General features: G+C 41.5%; 1 protein-coding gene across 1 annotated transcript; it reads right to left on the minus strand.

The window, feature by feature from the left end:
• Nucleotides 1-549: 549 nt before the first annotated feature.
• LOC139463818 (uncharacterized) lies at nucleotides 550-20,798 on the minus strand. Its single transcript, XM_071245153.1, has 13 exons — nucleotides 20,652-20,798; nucleotides 13,357-13,431; nucleotides 11,319-12,722; nucleotides 10,779-10,867; nucleotides 9,632-9,693; nucleotides 9,249-9,278; nucleotides 8,514-8,695; nucleotides 7,431-7,608; nucleotides 6,753-6,932; nucleotides 6,077-6,194; nucleotides 4,806-4,958; nucleotides 3,578-3,620; nucleotides 550-2,315 (listed from the first exon to the last, which is right to left on the minus strand). The coding sequence occupies exons 2-13, from the start codon at nucleotides 13,421-13,423 to the stop codon at nucleotides 2,302-2,304; spliced, it is 2,520 nt and encodes an 839-aa protein (XP_071101254.1). The 5' UTR covers nucleotides 13,424-13,431; nucleotides 20,652-20,798; the 3' UTR covers nucleotides 550-2,301.
• Nucleotides 20,799-25,310: the final 4,512 nt, after the last annotated feature.

A 25,310-nucleotide genomic window follows, 5' to 3' on the forward strand; every position in this document is an offset into this window, starting at 1 on the left:
GGGCACGGGTGGCCCAGTCGTCGAAGGCGCCACGATTCGCTGTGCAGAGTTGCGTCCCCTGGACACGCCAGAAACCTATGATTGTGGGTTCGAATCCCGGTTCACCCCAATTATGTTTCTAGGTTTGTCAGCCGCGATATAACTGGAATACTGTTAAAAGCGGCGTTAAACCCAACTCACTCACTCACTCCAACTCACTCACAATATGTGAGTAAGGGGTCGGTCGGGTAGCCTTTTGGTTTAAGCGTTCGCTCGTCACACCGAAGACCCGGGATCGATTCCCGACATGGGTACAACGTGTGAAGCCCATTGCTGGTGTCCCCCGCCGTGATATCGCTGGAATATTGCTCAAAACGGCGTAAAATCATACTCACTCACTACTGAGTAAGAGAGGCGTTACTGAAGTTTATAATCACTGTTGTCCTCCGCTGAAAGCGCCTTAAAGCCTCACTTACCCACTCATAGACAAATAATTGAAAGTATTTAGCTAATAAAGAACTCAAACACAATTTGACAAAATAGTTCTTGATTTTGTTCCTTTACAATAAAATATACCAATAAAACATAATATACATTAGACTTCCTGCCATGATATCATGACCATGATCAACAAAAGCATGTGCTTCTCGTCGCAGCTAGTCACGGGCAGTAAATGTCCAAGGAAATATATACATGTATAAGATCAATCAATTCAAACAGTGTTATTACTTACATTTCCATTCACACAATGTGGATTCTGAGTAAAATAATCACAATGAATTTTAACGAATATGACTCTAAATACCAATTCAAAGTACTTTCGCACGAAGCAAACCAAACTACCACCAAACCCCTTGCACCTAAAACAATGTCAACTATTGCCCCTGGGGAGCGAAGTGAGGCAAACAATGGCATTTACATTATTCGCATGGCGTATTTGTTCCTTGGCTTATCCATAAACCGACCCAAATTTTAAAAATAATAAAATAAAATAAAATAAAACGTTGGAGATTTTTTTTAAGAGAAAGCCAAGAGGAATAAGAAACCATCTGATTTGTCATTAACAAATATGTTCAGTTCACGTTTCTATATTTATCTTGATCATCAATATTTCATTTAATGTTCTTATATTGATTAATAATATTTATTTCGATAACTCACCCTATAACCAATTAATTCAATGTCTCAGGCATGTTTGAGTAATATTTAATCAATGACTAGTCCATGTAACTTAAAATATCAAAATATTTTCTTTCTTGTTTTACACACAGGACTCTCACAGACTGATATTCAGAGGCAAGTGGACGGCTTTATTATCTCAAATGATGTGCAGGATACATAAGACAACAGTGAAACCTCTTTAATCCGGACTGTGCCGTTCCCAGCCAAAATGCCCGGGTTAACAGATATCCAGATAAACGAATCATGGTTATGGAGTTGTGTCCCTTTGCATATTCAAAGACGTTACAAACACTATCGCCCCGAAGACAGCTTCCGGATGAACGAGGCTCCACTGTATCAAGTATATTTTATACTCCTTCTGTTAGGATGATATATTAGCATACCCACACGGTAGCAGGAGCACCTTGATTATCAAACACAACAGGCAATTCAGACAGCTTGGTCCATCAGTTTTGTTGAAGCGATGTGGATATTGGTCTATATATAGTATGAATATACGAAAAAACAGCTCATTCACTATATTAATATAATTATATTACTACTATATTTGATAATACTGGAATGAACGATTGAGCATTCAATGAACGTAGCTTTAACGGTAAATATGAACGGAATAACAGTAGTTACATATCCATTCTGAGAACAGTTAAAAGATTTCGAAATATGATATTAGGTTATTAATTATATTGAGACAAGACAAAACGTCTACATGTCAACGTTTTTTTAGGAAATATAACAAACAAAGAACACCTTCTCTCCGGCAATGCTGCTATAAACGTGGTCGAAGTGTGTAACCTTGTATAACACCTTTCCGTAATGCGAAATGAGTTATGGAAACGTTTAGGTACACATTCCTGGCATTCGTGTTGTCTTTGATGAGTTTGATGAAATGTTGCTGCATACAGCACGATGATCCCATGCAAAACATACTCGTCTGGTGATACTGTTAATACTTGAAAATATGATACTGGCTCTTTGATGAGACTGGAGCCGTAGTTGTCATTGGCCATGTAGTATTCGTGACTTCAAGCACTGTCTGGACCTTGGTGAAGCACTTCCAGGAGTTCTTCCACAGCGGAACTGCCAGGCCATGGACGTATCCGGAACCACTTTCTGGGAAATCAGTGCTCCTTATGTGTCCTACAGTTGTTCGTCTGTACAGAAATAAACCGTAAGTGATTCTATGACATTTAATTGGGTTAAAGAAGTAAACTTTTGCGTTAATGTTGCAAAGCTAGGAACGAAAAGGCCGCGCCAACTAGCGGTCTGATGTTTCCTGATTGGCTGATAATAAAGTGGGCGGAGCTTGTTGCATCGTGCTGAATGAATCACCGATTTCGTTTCATTAATTTTGTGTTAATGATTAAATAATCAATCCATGAAGGTATTGTTGGTGACTTATTTATTTATAAGAATTGATTTCAATATATGATTGCATTTATGGAGGTATAAACTTAAAAACCGTCGGCTTACACAGCGAACATATCGGTTTTACGTAAATACCTCTGTTCTGGAAACCAGTTTGGAGACAAGTATGGGTTACTGGCCATAGAGGTCTCTTCTAATTTAATCCAACAGGGAAACATGTATGGGATACTGGGGACCTATTCTGTCTCTGAATTCCCACAGGGAGACAGGCAGGGGGTAATGGGGACCTATTCTGTCCCTGAATTCCCACAGGGAGACAGACAGGGGATACTGGGGACATATTCTGTCCCTGAATTCCCACAGGGAGACAGGCAGGGGGTACTGGGGACCTATTCTATCCCTGAATTCCCACAGGGAGACAGGCAGGGGATACTGGGGACCTATTCTGTCTCTGAATTCCCACAGGGAGACAGGCAGGGGATACAGGGGACCTATTCTGTCTCTGAATTCCCACAGGGAGACATGTATGGGATACTGGGGACCTATTCTGTCTCTGAATTCCCACAGGGAGACAGGCAGGGGATACTGGGGACCTATTCTATCCCTGAATTCCCACAGGGAGACAGGCAGGGGATACAGGGGACCTATTCTGTCTCTGAATTCCCACAGGGAGACAGGCAGGGGATACAGGGGACCTATTCTGTCTCTGAATTCCCACAGGGAGACATGTATGGGATACTGGGGACCTATTATGTCCCTGAATTCCCACAGGGAGACAGGCAGGGGATACTGGGGACCTATTCTGTCTCTGAATTCCTACAGGGAGACAGGCAGGGGATCCTGGGGACCTATTCTGTCTCTGAATTCCCACAGGGAGACAGGCAGGGGATACGGAGGACCCATCCTAACCAAGAATCCCCACAGGAAGACAAGATAAGGTACTGGGGACATATTCTGCTAAAATTCAATAATTATTGCATTTATTTCTCAAACCCTTGAAAGTCAAATATGGAGATATAAATTCACTGATTTGACAATCAGTACATACCTCCAACAGCCCTCGGAGACACCTGTGGCCTCTTTATTGCATACTGGAAACAAAAGGTGCATTGATAACAATATATGGCATTACTACACAAACATCAACTGGATCGACAAAGAGGAAATTATATAGTTACGATAGAATTCCTGGACTCGAAATGCATACAGAAAGATGAATATATGACCTTAAACGGCTTGTTTCATTAAACGGTGGATCCAAAAACATTGGTCAAGTGAGTGAGTGAGTGTTTTCGCCGCCTTTCGCAATATTCCAGCAATATCACGGCGGGGGACACCAGAAGTGGGCATCTCCACATTGTACCCATGTCAGGAATCGAACACGGGTCTTCGGCGTGACGAGCGAACGCTTTAACCACTGGGCTACCCCACCGCCCCACATTGGTCAAGTGGACGGTCTACCAAAACATAATAGTTCGGGGAAGTCAATTTGTTTTGAGTAAACTACGAGGCCGACGCGGATCATTGGTTACTTGTCAATACTGGTTACTTGTCAATACTGGTTACTTGTCAATACTGGTTACTTGTCAATACTCTTTACTTGTCAATACTGGTCGTCACTGGTACAAACGGGATGATTTACTGGTTTGAATGGTTTGGTTCTTCCATGTGTACGCGAACTTTGAGCTCGGACAGTGACGTACATTCTACTCCTGATGCCACACGTGACGATTTGACATTACAGAGAGTGAGTATGGCTTTACGCCGCTTTTAGCAATATTCCAGCGATATCACGGCGGCGAACACCAGAAATGGGCTTCACACATTGTACCCATGTCGGGAATCGAACCCGGGTCTTCGGCGTGACGAGCGAACGCTTTAAACACTAGGCTACCCGACCGCCCCTGACATTACAAGATAAAAAGTAAATATAATACGTCAACGCCATAGATTAACTATATACATAACTAGTCTCGATTATCCGCCGAACCACATTCCATTGAACGTGAAAGTTGCGGTGAGACTTAAATGAATGGATCACTGAAAATCAGTGATGACACCAAGTGTTAGCGAAACGGGTAAGCATGTCGCAAATGTAAAAGAGACTATTGTGTGTGACATTTATAATCTCACGAAGGTAACTCAAAAAACGGATAGAGTAAATTGTGGGAGACTTGTATTAGCTTTTCAAGACGTTGAGTGGCCAATCAGATGCATGTTGAGTGAGGATAACGTTGTTAGGACAACGGGATGGCATCAACGTCCGCAATACTCACACTCCTGTCGGTGTCGATGCTACTGAAACCCGACTTGAAGCTCTTCTCAGCTCTGTACTGCCTCTCCATGGCGGCGCTGGCCTCAGGCGAATGCAGCCATGACCTGTTGTCTGACTGGTAGAAGTACGGGTCGTAGCTATCAGGTTGGTAACCCTGGAGACATGAGATGGGGGTCATGTATAATGTAACTGTATTGTTAACTTGAAAAACATACAAGTTATCCATCATATGTCTGATGTTCACTCATACACTAAGTTATTCCAGGTCTGTAACTTCGTTTTGTTTCCTAAGATTGCTATCCGCCATTGTTGGATTGCTCCCTGAAGTCAGTTGCATTATGGGACCATTAAGGGGGAATAATTCGTTAAGGGAGGTAACAACTCTTAATGAAGAGGGCCAAACGGACCAGGTCGCCCTTAAGCTATACCACCACCAGCAGCTTTTGTCAGGGATATTAACAAACGCACCAGACATAGGCAGATAAATAAAAAGAGGATTTCATGTGTTGAGTGAAATATCTATTTTACAAATGTAAAACCTTGAAACGTAAGTTCTCCCTGCCTAACACACAGGACGATTCACCACCTATTGTATTTGCGACTTAAAAAGTAGTTTTGTGTTTGCAAAATCTTAAAAAATATAAACAAAAGTAACATTCATAGTCATCCATATAGATAATTATGATTATATTCAAAATCAACACTAACAAAAACTATTCTTGAAAACTACGAGACCGCTGTTGGAAGCGAAAGAATACACGCTGGTCGAGTAATGAAAATGGGCTTTGCGAAACGAACAGTCTCGATTGACGAGTTAAATGAGAAATTTACAGTTATTAACTTATAAAAAAGAAGTCAACAGTTTGTGTACGGGCAAGACACTTACATGTACGATAAAGGGACACAATTTGAGGGGAGCTAAGTCTTGTATGACAATAGTTCCATCAAAGTATTATGTTCACTGCATTTGAATATCAAGTGTTATGTTCACTGTAATGAAAATATCACTTTTCTCAACTTTGGGCAACCCTATCTTTCGCCTTACTTTGGTTACTGGTGGCATACAACCCGTGTTTAAACAGTTATAAATAATATTCTTGACAAAAAAAAATTCAAATATAACTTTGTATTCATGACTCACGTGTGCATACATCAACTTGTTCTTGTCGCTATATGGCTGAAATAATGCCGATGAGACGTTAAATGTTACCTCACTCACTCACTCACTTGATGACGGGTTAATGAGAGTGAACGGGATGACAATGCCATTACCTCGTTGCTGTGCGCCATGTTGGAATAACCTGACTTAAAGCGTGGGTTCACCAGGGATCTGCGTTGACTGAAATCTTGCAGTGAAATATCGTGTCCACCTTCGGAGTAGCCGTCAAGTCTGAAGACAAGAAAATTCTTCATAACAGTTTGACAAAACGGATATACTCTACTCAAAAGAAGTTAAAGAACATCCAAGTGTTTCATATTACTACAGTTAATCTGTCATGGCATGACATATTAACTATGGAATATGAAAATGTCGGGCGGCCCTTAGTTCCTCTGAGAAGTATATGTTTGCGACTTGGACGAGCATATTTATTCAAGGAACTTTTGTTTGATGCTGGAATGTATCATGATGCTTGTTTTTTGCTTGTTACCATGCGTTTTGCTATAAATGTTACTTGCTTCTTAATTCTTTACATGTTATAATATTGTATCAATACTGTTTTATCCCATTGTAACTGTTGACAAAAGGATCTTTACGTTACGTCTTGAAGTTCTCTTAATGGGGTCGAGCTTCTACAAAGTATCAATGGCCGGAATTTATAATACATTGTAATAATGTTCTTTTTCTTATTTACTTTAAGTATTTTCTTTAAAGCTGGTATCCTCAAAGTGATAAATGTGTTGTTACATTAAAAAACGCCATTGTTATCAGGCGAGGTATAATCCTTACAATGACCGGTCAGACTTTGGCGCCCTTCTTTTTCTGAAACAGCAACAGATGACGGCGACAGCGAGGATGAGGATGATGCCTCCGCCGACGCTGCACGTAATGACCAGTATGTACACCCAGTTCATGACTTCAGTCCGGCAGTCGTCACCACTGTAGTCGTACAAGCCGTCACTCGAGCATCTGGGACAAACATGGGTCGACTGGGTCAGTCCGTGGACAAAATCATTACAGTATCATTGCTAAATTAATAAAACCTCCACTTCCATTCGAAACATGAAGCTCACGCAAAGCGAGTATCAATTATGAGTTCATATCTTCGACCAATACTTGTATGAATGGGAGGCACGGGTGGCCCAGTCGTCTAAGGCGCCGCGATTCGCTGTGCAGAGTTGCGTCCCTTGGACACGCCAGAAACCTATGATTGTGGGTTCGAATCCCGGTTCGCCCCGATTATGTTTCTAGGTTTGTCAGCACCATACCTGTGCTCGTGGGTTTCCCCGAAGTGGTAAATGTCAGACCTGCATCACACCGGGCTTTCTTCCCACATTAAGCTGACATGCCGCGGTATAACTGGAATACTGTTAAAAGCGGCGTTGAACCCAACTCACTTGTATGAATGTATATCCACGCTTGCGAGTTGTTATTCTGGACTGGTTTAATAGTGTTTGGTATACTTACTGGCATTTTGCTTGAATGGAACTCTCATCTAAACCAACAACTTGACATTCCCCATGATCCCCACACTTGAGAAATTCACAGCGATGGTAACACAATTGCTTGGTTTTATTACATATCTGATTGAAAGCACAGATATCCTGTCCAACTGCTCCGCAAAGATTCCCCACATCCTCCGCAACTGCAGCATAGTTGAAAATGCATTCGTTGTATTTATCTTTTTCTGTTTGTTTAGGTCTGTTGTGTCAACATACAATCATGTTCTGCTGCATGGAAATTATACGTTTTCTAAAAATGAGTAATAAAATGCGACTGTGAAATATACTACTCAACATTAGTTTTGCTTAGGACCACACCTGACGATGACTATTTTGGACCTTAGCAAATGTTGAGTAGTATAGAAAACTATTCATTTCTCACTCCTTGTCAGCAATTCGGTCACGGGAAGGCGTTGGCATCCATGCTTAAGGATCGCGTCAATGAGCGAAGCAATCACATATATCTGATATCAACTCAAAACTGACCTGACCGCCTCCGTGGTCTAATGGTAGAGCGTCCGCCCGGAGAGCGGAAGGTCCGGGGTTCGATCCCCGACCGTGTCATACCAAAAGACGTTAAAAGATGGTACTTGTTGTTACCCTGTCTGGCGCTCGGCATTAAGGGACTAAAACAAGGACTGGTCGGCTCGGAGTCAGTATACTGTGTCTGAGTGGGGTATTCATGTTAAACTGTGGCATGGTATCTCAGTGAGCTACCAGCAGCCACACACACACACACACGTGCATGCACGTCGCTATATAAGTGCAATAATCTTGGACGCGACGTTAAACCCCATTTCACCTCACCTCACCTCAAAACTGACCTGAAGTTAATATACTGTGTACATTCGAAAACGTGTTGTTAACGTACAGAAACGTACGTTACTTTGAAAACAACCGCATCTGCCATTTTTCACGTCATCTAGCGTGTAGACGCTAAATGTTGCAGTTGTACTATCATAATTCATATATACGTAAGTGTGGATTGAGGAATTTAAACATGCATGGGCATCCCTGTGAACTGACCCACAATTTCCAATCTACTTACACTGCACGAGATCGTTCTTGTAATTTTCATCAGTGGAGAACGTGACGTTGGCATTTTTATGAATTGTGGCATTCTCAATGGCATCCTCCACATCTTCGACCCACAGATTTGCTTTGTCTGCGTCAGGCGTATAAACATCGCTAGCAGTGAAGGTGGCTTTTAAGTTCTTCCTTGTTTTAGGTCTGCAATATATCATCTATGCATTGGATATTTTGTCAATCGTATTGATCCTGGAAAGGATGTTATTTAATTTATCATACTAGTAACAATTCAACACTTACTAAATTTTTCAATATGGTTAGGCAGTTTTATAAGTAGTTTTATAAGGCTCAACTTTTCATAAATTAAAAAAAGGGGATTTGAAATACTGTTTTTTAATCCTTTCTCAGAAACACACTTCGGGTTAGTGATTAGAAGTTAAGATCACTGATTCACTCACCATGATAGGGAAGTACTTCAGTTCATGGAGCGCATAAGGAAGACTTCTAGCATAGAATATAAGACGAATATATCGTCTGTATGACGTACGTTACGCGTTGAAACGAAAGTGGCGTAGCAATTAATAATGAAATATTTACCACTCCAGTTTGTTTTTTTCAGTTCGTACCATTCACACTATGCTTATTACACCAAATCGAAATGTGTTATATATATTGTATGCAATGTCATAGTATGCCGAAAATGAATAACTCCCACCCACCCACCTCCATCAATCTTCAACCCTCGTATACTCACCCTGTGTCTCGCTTCCGCCTAACGGTCTTTCTGCAAGATAACGGACGTACAAAGTGAGGGTGATGACAATCAACAGCGTACAACTAATCTTATTCATGGATTGAACCGCCTCCGAGGTGTTGTGGATGCAGCGTCACCGAGTGCGGAAGGTTCGATCCCCGGCCGCGTCATACCAAGAAAGACGTTAAAAGATTGTACTTGTTGTTACCCTGCCTGAGAAGCACAAGACCACGCACACACGTGCGCATGTTTTCATCTCACCTTATTAAGCTGTGTTTGAATCTTGCATAGACTCCCTGATAATATGTATAATGGCTTTGCAATATGTCCCAAACGCAATTAACAATTTCATTACAGAGGTAAGAATATATATTTATACGTACATGGTTGTAGTATCAAGCTTCAATCCGTAGAAACCTTTCACTTCCTTAAAGTACGTTCTGAACTGAAATTTTAAATATGAATAGTTATGTTGGTTAAAAAACTATTGCAACATATTCTTTGAGTGGAGATTTAAGAATTGAATTGTGCCAAGGACGGGTGTGTGGGAGCGGTGTGTGTGTGTGTGTGTGTGTGTGTGTGTGTGTGTGTGTGTGTGTGTGTGTGTGTGTGTGTGTGTGTGTGTGTGTGTGTGTGTGTGTGTGTGTGTGTGTGTGTGTGTGTGTGTGTGTGTGTGTGTTGGGGGTGGTGGTGGAGGGTGGGGGTGTCATGGCTGTAGTCCAAGGCACCGTAATTCGCTGCATCCCTTCGGCAAGGTAGAAGGTTTGTGTTTCTCGGTTTGTCAGCATCACACCCGTGCTCGTGGGCTACACCCAAGTCTGCAACCTGCATCACTTCGGGCTTTCCTCCCGCATTAAACCGACACGCCGTGATATAACTTGAATACTGTTCGAAGCGGCATTAAACCCAACTAACTCACTCACTTGGTTGGAGACGAGTTGTTGCTGTCCACGTATTTGTTCATGGTGTTTTCCTCCATGACGGTGTGTTGATGCAATGACAAGATATTATTTGTTCCGTTGGCAGACAGTGAAACCTTTGATCAATGACCAATATGTGTTCAGTTGTGATGCTGTTTCAGTGGAACGTTTTCTATTATTCTCACGCATACCGAACACTAGATAAGATTTAAGTTTCATACCACTTCTACCCAAGTAGGGTGAATTTACGCATTGTGATATGAAATAAAACCTGTTTGAATTTGTGTTATAATATTTTCTTTCTTATATTTGTTCATTGTTTACAATTGTATTGCCAAAAGGTGGTAATCCGACTAGTGGTGTCACTCGCTTTCGTGAGATTCCTTCAGTTCTGCCTTGAAGTTGCAAAAATTCTGACGTCTCTCGATTTTTTTTATGAATGAAAAAAGTAGTTCCAGTGTCACAGGTCACGGTTATACAATCAAAACTAATATATCGAGGTCAACCTCGTACGACACACGTATGACGTACAGATTTAATATCTTACCACCCGTCTCGTCACCATGTGGGTAAAAGATTCTTATACGTCATGTGTTCTTGTGCTACCTACCACGTCAAGGATGGCGGATATACTCTCTTGTGCTGTGCTCTCATCTCCATCTATAATAACTGTGAAGTGAAACGCGTACAGCGCACCATCTGAAACATACGTGCAGGATACATACATTCATACATACATCAATTGGAGCGGCAAGAATAGCTGATGGTATAAATGCATTGTCAATATTGATATGAAACATCTTTGAGAAAATCATGATTTTAACTGAAATGCTTTCCCCCAGATGTAACCATCCAATAAAAGAACTAATAATACAATCACAGAAGGGTAGATTTGTTCCTATACGACCTAGCTATAGAATAGTGGGGTACCCTTTATTACACAATGGCACCCCAAATGAAGTACAGTCAAGTCCCGTTAATCTGGTTGGTTGCATATGATTATGTCGGATAAACGAGTATGTCGGCTAAACAAGATTAGGTGGTATCAACGGAATTAAGTAGTGTCAACGTTCGTGATCGAAAATGGGACAACTGCACGATAGATAACGATACGAACCAGTTGTAATAAAAACTTTTGATATGCACTTACCAAGAGAAGGTGTTTTGACGGGAAAAGATGTTGAAGCAATGGGAGCCAGTGTTGTTGGAACTGTCGTGGTGTTGCCTGTTGTAGACCCGCCTGCCGTACTGCCAGTTGCACTGTCTGGTGTAGACCCGCCTGCCGTACTGCCTGTTGCACTGTCTGTTGTAGACCCGCCTGCCGTACTGCCAGTTGCACTGTCTGTTGTAGACCCGCCTGCCGTACTGCCAGTTGCACTGTCTGGTGTAGACCCGCCTGCCGTACTGCCAGTTGCACTGTCTGTTGTAGACCCACCAGCCGTACTTCCAGTTGCACTGTCTGTTGTAGACCCGCCAGTTGTACTGCCAGTTGCACTGTCTGTTGTAGACCCGCCTGCCGTAACGCCAGTTGCACTGTCTGTTGTAGACCCGCCTGCCGTACTGCCAGTTGCACTGTCTGTTGTAGACCCGCCAGCCGTACTGCCTGTTGCACTGTCTGTTGTAGACCCGCCTGCCGTACTGCCTGTTGCACTGTCTGTTGTAGACCCGCCAGTTGTACTGCCAGTTGCACTGTCTGTTGTAGACCCGCCTGCCGTACTGCCAGTTGCACTGTCTGTTGTAGACCCACCAGCCGTACTTCCAGTTGCACTGTCTGTTGTAGACCCGCCAGTTGTACTGCCAGTTGCACTGTCTGTTGTAGACCCGCCTGCCGTAACGCCAGTTGCACTGTCTGTTGTAGACCCGCCAGTTGTACTGCCTGTTGCACTGTCTGTTGTAGACCCGCCAGCCGTACTGCCAGTTGCACTGTCTGTTGTAGACCCGCCAGTTGTACTGCCAGTTGCACTGTCTGGTGTTGACCCGCCTGCCGTAACGCCAGTTGCACTGTCTGTTGTAGACCCGCCAGCCGTACTGCCAGTTGCACTGTCTGTTGTAGACCCGCCTGCCGTACTGCCAGTTTCACTATCTGGTGTAGACCCGCCAGTTGTACTGCCAGTTGCACTGTCTGTTGTAGACCCGCCAGCCGTACTGCCTGTTGCACTGTCTGTTGTAGACCCGCCAGTTGTACTGCCAGTTGCACTGTCTGTTGTAGACCCGCCAGTTGTACTGCCAGTTGCACTGTCTGTTGTAGACCCGCCAGTTATACTGCCAGTTGCACTATCTGGTGTAGACCCGCCTGCCGTACTGCCAGTTGCACTGTCTGTTGTAGACCCGCCAGCCGTACTGCCTGTTGCACTGTCTGTTGTAGACCCGCCAGTTGTACTGTCAGTTGCACTGTCTGTTGTAGACCCGCCAGTTGTACTGCCTGTTGCACTGTCTGTTGTAGACCCGCCAGCCGTACTGCCAGTTGCACTGTCTGTTGTAGACCCGCCAGTCGTACTGTCAGTTGCACTGTCTGATGTAGACCCGCTTACCGAGACTGATGTACTGGATGAAGCTAAAATGAAAAGATGTGCATATTTTAGCCAAATTACTCTATCGCGTCCTGTGCCATAAATGACGAGCTTGTCATCATTATTCGTTCTGCAAGTATTGTCTTATCATTCACACGTTCAGATACATTTGAACGAAAGAACTCAATGTTCTGATCTGATTGGTCACTGAGAGGCTTTAAATTACAATACCTTGTTCGTGTGCTTTCATACATCTCATTCAGGGCCCACTTGCACAAAGCGATCTTAGCACTACGACTGTCGTAAGTTAAAGTATAGAAGTTACGATCATCTTAGCGCTAAGATCTCTTTGAACAACTGGGCCCTGGTTTGCAGGTTTTAATATGCCGAGTTTTGGGTTTCGAGAAATGTAAATGTATAATTATTTTTTTTGGTAGAACACAAGATATAAAACGACTAAGAGGAATGTGTTACAAATTTAAAGGACACCAGAGAGCTTGGCATTTTCGCTTTTTCTGTCAAGGACGATGAGATGTCTGCCTGAAGAACACCGTGAGACCTTGAACAAAACCATGCAATATTTGCTTCATGTTCTTGAGGTGTCCACTGCGTGTTCCAAATATAATTTACAAAAATTAACATTTCATTGAATAAACAGTTCTTTCCTAACTAACTTACCATATGATGAGTGGATATGTGCGGATATCATCAAGAGCGCATAAAATATATGTCGGGAAGTCCCCATCTTGGTACCTGAAAAATGAGTGATAGCTACATGCAATGTCCTGTTGAAAACACACGTTACCCTCGGCATTAAGGTGCTAAAACAAGGATTGGTCGGCTCGGAGTCAGAGTATACTGTGTCTAAGTGGGGTATTCATGTTAAACTGCGGCATTGTATCTCAGTGAGCTAGCACTAATTTTTTTTAGAACAAGCACATGCACATGCATTCAAAAATCTTGAACGTGACGTTAAACCCCATTTCAAATCACCTCTTGGAGGACAATAATTTCAGGAATTAAAAGGCAGAAATTCTGCTGGTGTACATGTGTTCTCTTGCAGAACGTAATAAGTATAGGAATAATAAGGTTGCAGCCAGGATGCATAAGGCACTCACTCACTCACTCACTCAAGTATTGTTTGTTTGTTGATTCCAGCTATATGACGGCGGTCTGTAAATAATCGAGTCTGGACCAGACAATCCAATGACTAATATCATGTGCATGGATCTACGCAATTGGGATACGATGACATGCATCAACCAAGTCGGCGAGCTTGACCACCTGATCCCGTTAGTCGCCTCTTTCGACAAGCAGGGTCACCTTTTGGTTCTCTTGTAGGATACTATGTGTACATTGCTTATAAGCTGGAAAAGTGTGTAGTGTGTTACCTTGTGAAACATATTAGTGAGTGAGTTGGGTTTAACGCCTATTTTAACAGTGTTCCAGTTATATCGCGGCGTGTCAGCTTAATGTGTGACGGACGTTTACCACTTCGGTGAAACCCACGAGCACTAGTATAGTGCTGACAAACCTAGAAACAAAATCGAGGCGAACCGGGATTCGAACCCACAATCATAGGTTTCTGGCACGTCCAAGGGACGCAACTCTGCACAGCGAATCACGGCGCCTTAGACGACTGGGCCACCCGTGCCCCCGTGAAAATATTAAACGTCGATATGCTTTAAAGACAGGTACTGCCACTAAGTTATTTGTATTGCACTATCAATCAGATAAATTTTCGCAATCGGACATTCGACCAGCTCTCCTGTTAACTCTCATATGTGTATGACATCATCGTATCCTTGTGGTACATAGCAACCACTTGACAACGCCTGTAAGTAAACCTGGTTCAAGAGCCGTCTGCCATTGACATTTGAATGACTGCTATGTTCCAAGTGCACTTTACTTTGATCGATTACGTCTTAAAACAGAGTTACGTGTTATCACATACATGATACATACTGAGCAAAAGAAGTTAGGGATCATGAATATATTTGGGGAGACTTTTATGAAAACATGTGCTCAGTCTGCACCACGAAGAATAAAAACTGACCACGAATAAAGACCACTCTCCAACATTATATTGCAAAATATGATGAGATAGTTAAGCTTTATATAGGTCCTCGTGTTTTCCAACAAGTGTTTACACATAACTCAAAGCCAGTCATCTGTGCGTCTTTGGGAAACCATAAATCCCAACCAGACATTATCCACCAAACACAAGTACACAACAAAGCTCCTGAGAGTTTAGTAGGATTGTAAGACATAAATTCCCCCGGATTTTCACAAGGTTCTTGGATACGTTAGTGATTGAACGAACAACCCTCATAACCATTCTCCGAATCGCGTACTACCCACGTCATCAGCGTGTGTGAGATTGGTTGATCATTTCTGTATTTTTGTAGTGCAGAGCTACATCCACGTGTCATAAAGCTAAGCGCCTCGTTCAAAATTCAGGATTGTAAACGCTCCGAGATAACCTGCAGATCTGATCGGCATGGTGGTCTAACAGACGTCTTATACCACTTCGATATATGGCTCAAAATTTCTTTGATGTGGCGAATTTGATCTGAAAAATCAACCTCTACACTGCCTTAACTATTGAACCTTTTTACTGACAGGTGATATAAATAAAAAGTGGGATTTGCAGCAATTATCAGCTCATCTGGACAAATTGCAAAATGTTGAAAGATTTACCCCGTTTTGGTCATCCGCCAATAACCTCAGACCAAAACCATTCCTTATTTGGAAGTGACCTCGACCTTCACTGACAAATAGTGATACAGGGAGGGCACCCACGTGAACGCATACGACAACAGTTATATCATTTTACAATCCTAAAAGCTTGGTTCATTTTATAAATAAAACTTATCTCATTAGCCAGTTGGGTTTTTGCCCTACCGTGTCCTTTGTCATGACAAGTGGTTTTAATGCTGTTTCTATGCATGTGACGTAGATAAGATTATAGATGTCCCTTAGAGTTGACGATTTAATTTATATACATGCAACGCACGCTTTTGGCGCTTAATCAACCCTGTTTTGAAGTCTATAGGTTAAAAAGTCTAAATATGTATGTAGGTTGTATCATCTACTATATGTTCTATACAGTACAGGGGGCACGGGTGGCCCAGCCGTCTAAGGCGACGCGATTCGCTGTGCAGACTTGCGTCCCTTGGGCACGCCAGAAACCTATGATTGTGGGTTCGAATCCCGGTTCGCCCCGATTATGTTTCTAGGTTTGTCAGCACCATACCCGTGCTCGTGGGTTTCACCGAAGTGGTAAACGTCTGAGTCCTGCATCACTCCGGGCTTTACTCCCACATTAAGCTGACACGCCGTGATATAACTGGAATACTGTTAAAAGCGGCGTTAAACCCAACTCACTCACTCACTCACTCACTATACAGTACATAATGATTTCTCGTTCACAAATCTGCGCGGTGGGCACCAAGTCGCAGCAGAACGTCAACGGTAACATTGTACAGTAAACTGCGGTTATAACGAACTCAAAGGGACCTCTAATTTTAGTTCGTTATAAGCGTAGTTCGTTATAGCATATATACAGCATAACTACAGCAAATAGTCGGGACAAAAAGTAAGTTCGTTATATCCGTCAGTTCGTTATAAGCGTGTTCGTTATAAACGTAGTTTACTGTAGCTGGAAGGTGAAGGTCAATGAGTCACAGATACACAGATTCACGTGGGTACCATGGGCATGTTATAAAACAATGGGGCGGTCGGGTAGCCTAGTGGTTACAGCGTTCGCTCGTCACGCCGAAAACCCGGGTTCGATTCCCGACATGGGCACAATGTGTGAAGCCCATTTCTGGTGTCCCCCGCCATGATATTGCTGGAATATTGCTAAAAGCGGCGAAAAAATCAAACTCACTCACTTTTAAACAATGACACATTGAGAGATTTGGCATATTGTTATGAATGTTGTAGTTTTGGATTGTTTGTTTGTTTGTTGTTTAACGCCACACTCAGCAATATTCCAGCTATATGACGGCGGTGTGTAAATAATCAAGTCTGGACCAGACAATCCAGTGATTGACATCATGAGCATCGATCCACGCAATTGGGGTACGATGACATGTATCAACCAAGTCAGCGAGCCTGGCCACCCGATCCCGTTAGTCGCCTCTTACGACAAACATGGGTCGCTGAAGACCTATTCTACCCAGAATCTTCACGGGTCAGTTTGGGATTGATACCTACATCAATAGAATGAATGTATCGGAAACCATCATGTTGTCCAAAATGTTTTTGAAATGTTTATTAATTTATTTGAATGTCGTTTTGATGGATGTATATATAGCAGGTGTCTAATGTTTTACCCAAAAACTCCACATCCACAGTGGACGACACATATTAAACGAGTGAGTGAGTTGCTTTATATGACCTATTTTGCAATATTCTGTAAGCAGAAATGGGATTCACACATTGTCCCAATGTGAGGAATCGAACCTAGGCTCAGGGGTCTCCATGTTAAACTGTGTCTAAAATTGTGTGTAATACCGGTGCACACGGGTTCACACACACACACACACACACACACACACACACACACACACACACACACACACACACACACACACACACACACGAGAACACATTGTCCCAATGTGAGGAATCGAACCTAGGCTCAGGGGTCTCCATGTTAAACTGTGTTTAAAATTGTGTGTAATACCGGTGCACACGGGTACACACACACACACACACACACACACACACACACACACACACACACACACACACACACACACACACACACACACACACACACACACACACACACACACACAAACACACACACAAACACACACACGGACACAAACAAACACACACACACACGGACACAAACAAACACACACACACACGGACACAAACAAACACACACACACACGAACACACACACAAACACGAGAACACGAACACAAACACACACACACAATCACACACACACACGAACACAAACACACACACACACACACACACACACACACACACGCACGAACGCAAACACACACACAAACAAACAAACACATAAGCTCTATTTCTAGTCCCTTCTGTGTTCACTCATCGCTTCACATGAATATTTACAGTCAGTCATTCCAACCACACAAGGAAGAGACACGCATATTGTATCAAGTATCCTGCTAAGCTCAGTGACAGCTAATCCCAAACGTATATACACATATGATCAAATAGGCTGTAATGTCAACACAAATCGTGATTCAATACCAAATACGGATTTGTGTGGTTAGTCGTGATCACGTTCTCCTCACAGAGAGTTAGGGAGAGGTCACGAGATCATGTATTGACGCAGGAGGATGCACGTCGTGCCTGATGTCAGCACGACACCGGTGGGTGTACAGTTACCCAATATGCCTGTGTGGGGCGTGAGGTTATTTTCCAACAGTTATTGTTGGATGAATGGCCACACGAAAACATTATAGCTACTATGAATATCATTGAATATCCTACTTTGACCCGAAATATGAACTCATTTCTTTGAGTTTTCGCTCAAAGGGTGTCGTTAAGTTGCCAGAAAATGTGAGAAGCCCATTGCTGGTATTCATCTCGGTGATATTGCTGGAATATTGCTTAAATCTGTACACTCACTCACTCACACTCACTCACTCACTCACCCACTCACACTCACTCACTCACTCACTCACTCACTCACTCACTCACTCACTCACTCACTCACACTCACTCACTCACTCACTCACTCACCCACTCACCCACCCACCCACCCACCCACCCACCCACTCACTCACTCACTCACTCACTCACTCACCCACCCACTCACTCACTCACTCATATCCTTTTCTATGAGTGACAAGTGAATTTATTGTTTTTTGAGAAATCTGTAAGTACTATGTTTAGAGTAAATATAGATGTGATAAGACAGCGGTATGGCCCATACCTTTTGTGCGTCATGTTATCGGGTCGTGCCTGACAGTTCGACGTGGACAATTTACACATAGATGCCAAATCGTCTTAACATACTAGCTGCAATTGTAAGGCGTGGCCACATTCCAATGCGTAGTACAATATCTCTAGCAACCAAAGCGCGTTATAGATAACAGCACCATACAGGACATACCTATCAATAGTGTAGACCTCTGAGATTAGAAATGGTTAGGTACCTCGCCACATCCATTACACTGTGCAGTAGTATGTCAGACATAACCAACATCTAGGTAGATGGTGGGTAGATCTGCAGTGACAAAAATTACCCCTACACTAAGACGCATATATCTAGGGATGACAATAATTACCACCTCACAAAGACGCATATATATCTAGGGATGACAATAATCACCGCCTCACAAAGACGCATATATCTAGGGATGACAATAATTACCGCTTCACAAAGGCGCATCTATCTAGGGGTGACAATAATTACCGCATCACAAAGACGCATATATCTAGGGATGACAATAATTACCGCATCACAAAGACGCATATATCTAGGGATGACAATAATTACCGCCTCACAAAGGCGAATCTTTCTAGGGGTGACAATAATTACCGCCTCACAAAGACGCATATATCTAGGGGTGACAATAATTACCTCTTCACAAAGACGCATATATCTAGGGATGACAATAATTACCTCTTCACAAAGACGCATATATCTAGGGATGACAAAAATTACCGCTTCACAAAGACGCATATATCTAGGGATGACAATAATTACCGCTTCACAAAGACGCATATATCTAGGGATGACAATCATTACCGCTTCACAAAGGCGCATATATCTAGGGGTGACAATAATTACACATATATAAGAATCATAGATAAGTGAAGAGACTGACGCATAGACAGATGCAGGATGAATGAATGAAGTTTGATGAAGTTGCATGAAGGAACGAAGGTTTGACGTTTTACGACACTTTTAGCAATACCAAGAATTGGCTTTCCACAGTGCCCGTATATAATATATATATATATATATATATATATATATATATATATATATATATATATATATATATATATATATATATATATATATATATATTATCAACGACAGAGAATAGTCGGTCTCGGTTATCTGCCGAAACAGATTCCATTAGGCGTGATAAGCAAAAGTGACATGGAACTTGTATGAATGGATCACTGAAATTAATGAGGACACCAGGTGTTCGAGATATTGGTAAGCATGTCCTGATCTATTGGTCGCAACCTCACGCACACAATTTGCATAGAAAGGTTAGTGTCTGTTGCCCCAACTCATGGCTACACCACAGCCCCCAACAGATGGACAGACAGGAAAACGGACATATCCAGTGCCGTGGTTGTCCACAATGTCATGTAAAACAGTGGATATGAACATTAAGCTATTTCCATAGGCGGAGTACAAACAGGGAACGATGTAACTAAGAAATATAGACAGCCATTAAACCTACACAAATATAGATAAACTGATTGACAATAAAACAGATATATAAGAGTGTTGGTTTAAAACAGTTTTCTGATGACACGTCTAGACATAATACACCGTGTTCTGTATGATATAGTCGGAACCGTACAATGCTTTCAGCAGACATTTTTATGATTACGGAAAGGGTGTTGAGGCTTTTATTTATTACTATTAATCAGTTTTCTTGATCGATTCTTTCTTTAAGACTCTTAGTCAGGAGTATGGCCTTCAGATTATATAACTTTCCTTGTTTGTGACAGTGGACAAACAAAACTCGCAAAAGGACTAATGGTAACTGATCGATAAGAGAAACACACTGTAAGTATATCTGCGATAAGCTCAACAAATATTTCCTCCATAAATGATTGATTAAAATATCGCATTGCTGTTATAATTAAAGAGGATGTTATATACGCCAGTGAAACGATATTTCAGTATCTGGACATTTTTATTTCAGTCGGAGTTTCCTTAACATGGGAAAAATAAAGTCAAATTAAACACAGGTACAAAAATAATGAGTAAAAGTCTTTACCTCACAATGGCGAAATACACCTCCTGATAGTTCCCTCGGGTATACGAATATACTGATGCAGGTATAGCCAGACACGTTGCTATCTATATCCGCTAGGCGCGACACTGATCGTGAACACACCTGATCTTACATATACCCCGGGTTTTATGGGTAAGTGGAACCCCACCCGTACGAGCCAACAGTTTGACCTCGATTAACCGGCTTGTATGTATTCTGTGTACACACCAATCCTTATCAGCCCCAAACAGTTTATGACGTAGTAACAATCTTGCCAGGTCAATCAATAATAAAACATAAGAGGCATTGCTCAATCTTTGGTTTGTTTAGTGGTAAAACGCAATGAGTAGTATATCTTAAGAAATATATCGACAAATTGAGCTTTGGGGAGGATAAGTGATTATGCGTGGCCATTACTGTGACATATGGGGACATGTTGGAGAGTAAATTGGTCGTTTAGGTTTGGTTGGACGATAACTAATTACGTTCTGTTGTCATACTTTGTTATGTGATATTTCCTTCACATGGGAGTGTCAATACCGGGTCGTCATGTGGATTGTCGATACGACCCAGAAATGAGTTGGGTCAGCAGCAGTGTTGGGCTGGTCCAATTCCTGTGACATGTGTAGTACTGTGTGGTCGAAGGCTTCCTGGTGTAATGTTCTGTCCTTTCTGTAAGCTTTTGAAGTTTACTTATATTTAGCGTGACTGTTCAATCATTTTGCACTATGAAAGAAAGAGAGAAGTATGTTAATGGACTTTTCTTGCCTACATACTTCGAATCAGATGTGTTTAATTATATGATATTGGAGAATAAGAGATAAATAATAATAATAATGATGATAATGATGATCATAATAATAATGTGAAGACTCATTATGAAAAGGAGGCATTCCACAGTTTTCTTAAACACGCCAAGTATGTGGGACATAATCTCAATGTCAGTGTTGATTTTGTTGATGGTTCTGTACAGCAGGACGGTTCAGAAATGAGTGTTTTTCAAGGAGAGGCTATCTGAGCCACCACTGCATCGTGTTTTAGTGCAGTGTGTTGATAGGATCAGCAACCCTGCAGAGTTGGCTGGCCTGAAAAGTGAAACAGAAGGCTTTCTGTTTGCTGCTCAGGACCAGTCACTTCCCGCTCGAAACCGTCAATGTGTGATTTTGCATCAAAATGTAAATATGAAATGTAGATAATGTAATGAATGTAATGAGACTGTCCAAAACTTTGTCAGTGGATGCCCAGCTTTGGCACAAACACAGTTTTCTTAAGCGGAAAATGATAAATACAAAATAATGTATAAAAAATGATATAAAAATGGGAAGCTGTTTGGTACTTGCTTGAACATGTCCAGTATAGTCTACCACAATTGTCAAAGGACGAGGTAGTATGTGGGCTATTTTTGGTCCATATGATCTGCATAATTTACGAATTCAGTGAAACCTTCAGAAATTACTGTGATAGTGTTCATATTAAGGAGTACTCTGTTTGAGTTATGACAACACTAAACGCGTAAGTAAGCATAAAATGTGCCACAAAGCTTATTTTTGAGGCTTTCGGGAAGGTATTTTGTAATATGAGCAAGTCTTTGAACAAGGCTGATGTTCATACTAATTGAAGATTAAAAGAGTACAAAAATATGGTAAATAATTCATCTTGGGTCACGAAGCTGCTCATACACAGATTTTAATCTGAAGATTGAAAGATTGGTCCTTTCATTCATTTTAGCCATACGAAATACCCAAAGTCCAAAACTTTCAAGTATAAGAAAGAAATAAGCTTACTGTGAACATTTGAACATATCTGATAATTTTCACACCAAAAGTTTTCCCCAAAAGTTTAATTCGAAATTTCCAGTGTGCAAAACACGTCCCTCAGAATTCGACGTTCTTGTACCTCGTCCTTGACAAACTTTAACTTATTGACACGATTGCGAAGTTTGCAAATGAATGACATATTCCTCCCATATGAGCTTGTACTTAATAATTTCAGTCATGGATTACGTTCCTCGTTAGTCAAGTGCTGCGTGACAGCTGGTAGATATGTTTACCGCTACTTCTGGGTAACGCTCACACGTATTACTCTTAAAATTCAACGCGGAGCAGATAACCGATAGATGGCGCGATCACCTGACTGACACTGTAATCCCGTATACAAAGGCAGTGTGTACTGACCTTCAACTCTCTGCAAGCTAAAGAAACTATCTTTGTGCTAGATGTTATAACGACTGCCAGTATCAAAATCAAACGAAATATCTGCAACTTTTTTTAGTATAAATTATTAAAATGGCCGTTTTTTATGAGATAAAGAAGAGGTCGGGTATTTCAATATAGGACAGAGGCACGACTCCTTTCAAATAGTGAGAACTCTCATCACTGACGTCAATTCGTCAATACAACGTCAGATTATTAATAACGTATATATGGACTTCCCCTCTCAGGGCCATTCGAAATTCATAAGAAATCTCTGCGGTAAGCAGAGTCGACTGCAAGCCTCCAATCACACCACACCACGAATCAGTATCAAACAGCGACCACTACAGGTGCTAGAAGTTCAACGCCAGAGAATAACCAGTCTCCGTTATCTACCGTAACAGATAATAATTGGGCGTAAAAGGGAAGATGTTGGTGAAAATATGAATGGATCACTGAAAATCAGTGATGACACCAGGTGTTCGCGAAAAGGGTAAGCTTGTCCTGCAGTACCGGTAGCACCGCCACTCACCGCCACTCACATTTTTTTTATAAATTAAAAAATGTAGTTGTTTGTTGCCTAACGCCGCACAGTCTTGAAGCAGTGACCAAAAAATTAAATTCCACCCACCACCACCCTCAACCCCTCCTGGAATATTATTTTGTATGACTCTGACAGGCAACTGCATGATAGGAGAGTTGGCTGGCCTGAAAAGTGAAACAGAAGGCTTTCTGTTTGCTGCTCAGGACCAGTCACTTCCCACTCGAAACCGTCAATGTGTGATTTTGCATCAAAATGTAAATATGAAATGTAGATTATGTAATGAATGTAATGAGACTGTCCAAAACATTGTCAGTGGATGCCCAGCTTTGGCACAAACACAGTATCTTAAGCGGAAAATGATAAATACAAAATAATGTATAAAAGAGTTTCTTATATATGATATAAAAATGGGAAGCCGTTTGGTACTTGCTTGAACATGTCCAGTATAGTCTACCATAATTGTCAAAGGACGCATGAATTCCAGTTAAAGTTAAATAAATGCACATTTACAATGTTTATATTTGAGAAATAAATACACCTCTATCAACGAAAAGTCAGATATTGAACAAGTTATTATGATAAATAAATAACTGCCATACTGGGGAAACATTGTTTGATAAGTTGGCATGATTTTGCGCAAGATGGAAGCTTAAAATAATGGTGATAGGGTCTTGCTGTTTAACACAAATTAACTCGCGCGCACATGTTTTACGACTGCTTAAAATCTTTCCTCCCGTTGATTGGCGTGTATAGGTCATCGTTCATGTGGCAATGCACACCGTGATGGGTTTTACGATTTAACTAGTCATGCTTTTATCTTAGTCACACCCAGTTGTTGACACCGAGCAAAGACAATAAATACCTTTTACCTTTGGAACACTATCAGCGAGCACTGTAGTCGAAGGAATGTGTGTTCGTGTACGTCAGTTGACAATGTAATGGAAGTATCATGTTACTACATGAGGCCTCCTTATGCATTTCTGCATCAATGTCTTGGTCAATGCGACAAAAAAACCGACTTCCTTGTTTGACGTTTTTTTGACTATAGTTTGACTTTTGTTGGACCTTGGTTTAACGTTAGTTTGACGTTTGTTTGACGTCTTTTTGACTTTTGTTTGACGTTAGTGTGACGTTCGTTTGACGTTAGTTTGGCGTTCGTTTGACGTTCGTACATGCATGTTCTTTTTTCTAGTGAAGCCTGTAAATAGACACCAATTATGAATTCCCAGATATGACAAGAAAACATTCATTTGTTCATAGTAATGGTTATTCTAGATGAACATTTTATACTAGACGCTCCAACTTGATAAGCGTGTCTTTGTTAATGGCTCAACATGATATCATTCATGACTACGTGACTGTATGTGTTCCGTGATAGATTTAACAAACCAGCCGATGGCACACCACAAATTCGTAATTATTATACCAGATATATTTTCTTTCACGTAACACTTTAACTTGACATGATGAGTCTTTATTAACGACTGAAAATGATTTCAAATTATTCAGCTATATATTCCCTGATAAATTTACCAAAACCGACGACAGCACAGCATAAATTCGACTCACGTCACGCATACCCACCATTTAGCTAATAGGGGAGTTGGTAACCTTGCGGTTAAAGTGCCAGGTTTGGTTATCTTAAATGGCACGTGCGAAGAACGCCCCTCTATGCCAAAAGTGGCTTAAAAAACAACAATCACTCACACACTCACAGAATCACCCGCTCACACACCCACACACTATTAAGTCTCTTTAAAGGTTTCAGGACATTTTAATTACATTCATAACTGACAAATACATTTGCATAGGTTTCTAAGTAATATTACACAGTTGGAAGATAGAAGCTATTTATATTTGGATATTGATAAAACAGACACATGAACATTTCTTATGAACTCATTCAAATCACAGTTTAAGCTGGTA

This window comes from Haliotis cracherodii, unplaced genomic scaffold, assembly GCF_022045235.1.
Source record: "Haliotis cracherodii isolate W230 unplaced genomic scaffold, xgHalCrac1.p SCAF_16, whole genome shotgun sequence".
Classification (NCBI taxonomy): Eukaryota; Metazoa; Mollusca; class Gastropoda; order Lepetellida; family Haliotidae; genus Haliotis; species Haliotis cracherodii.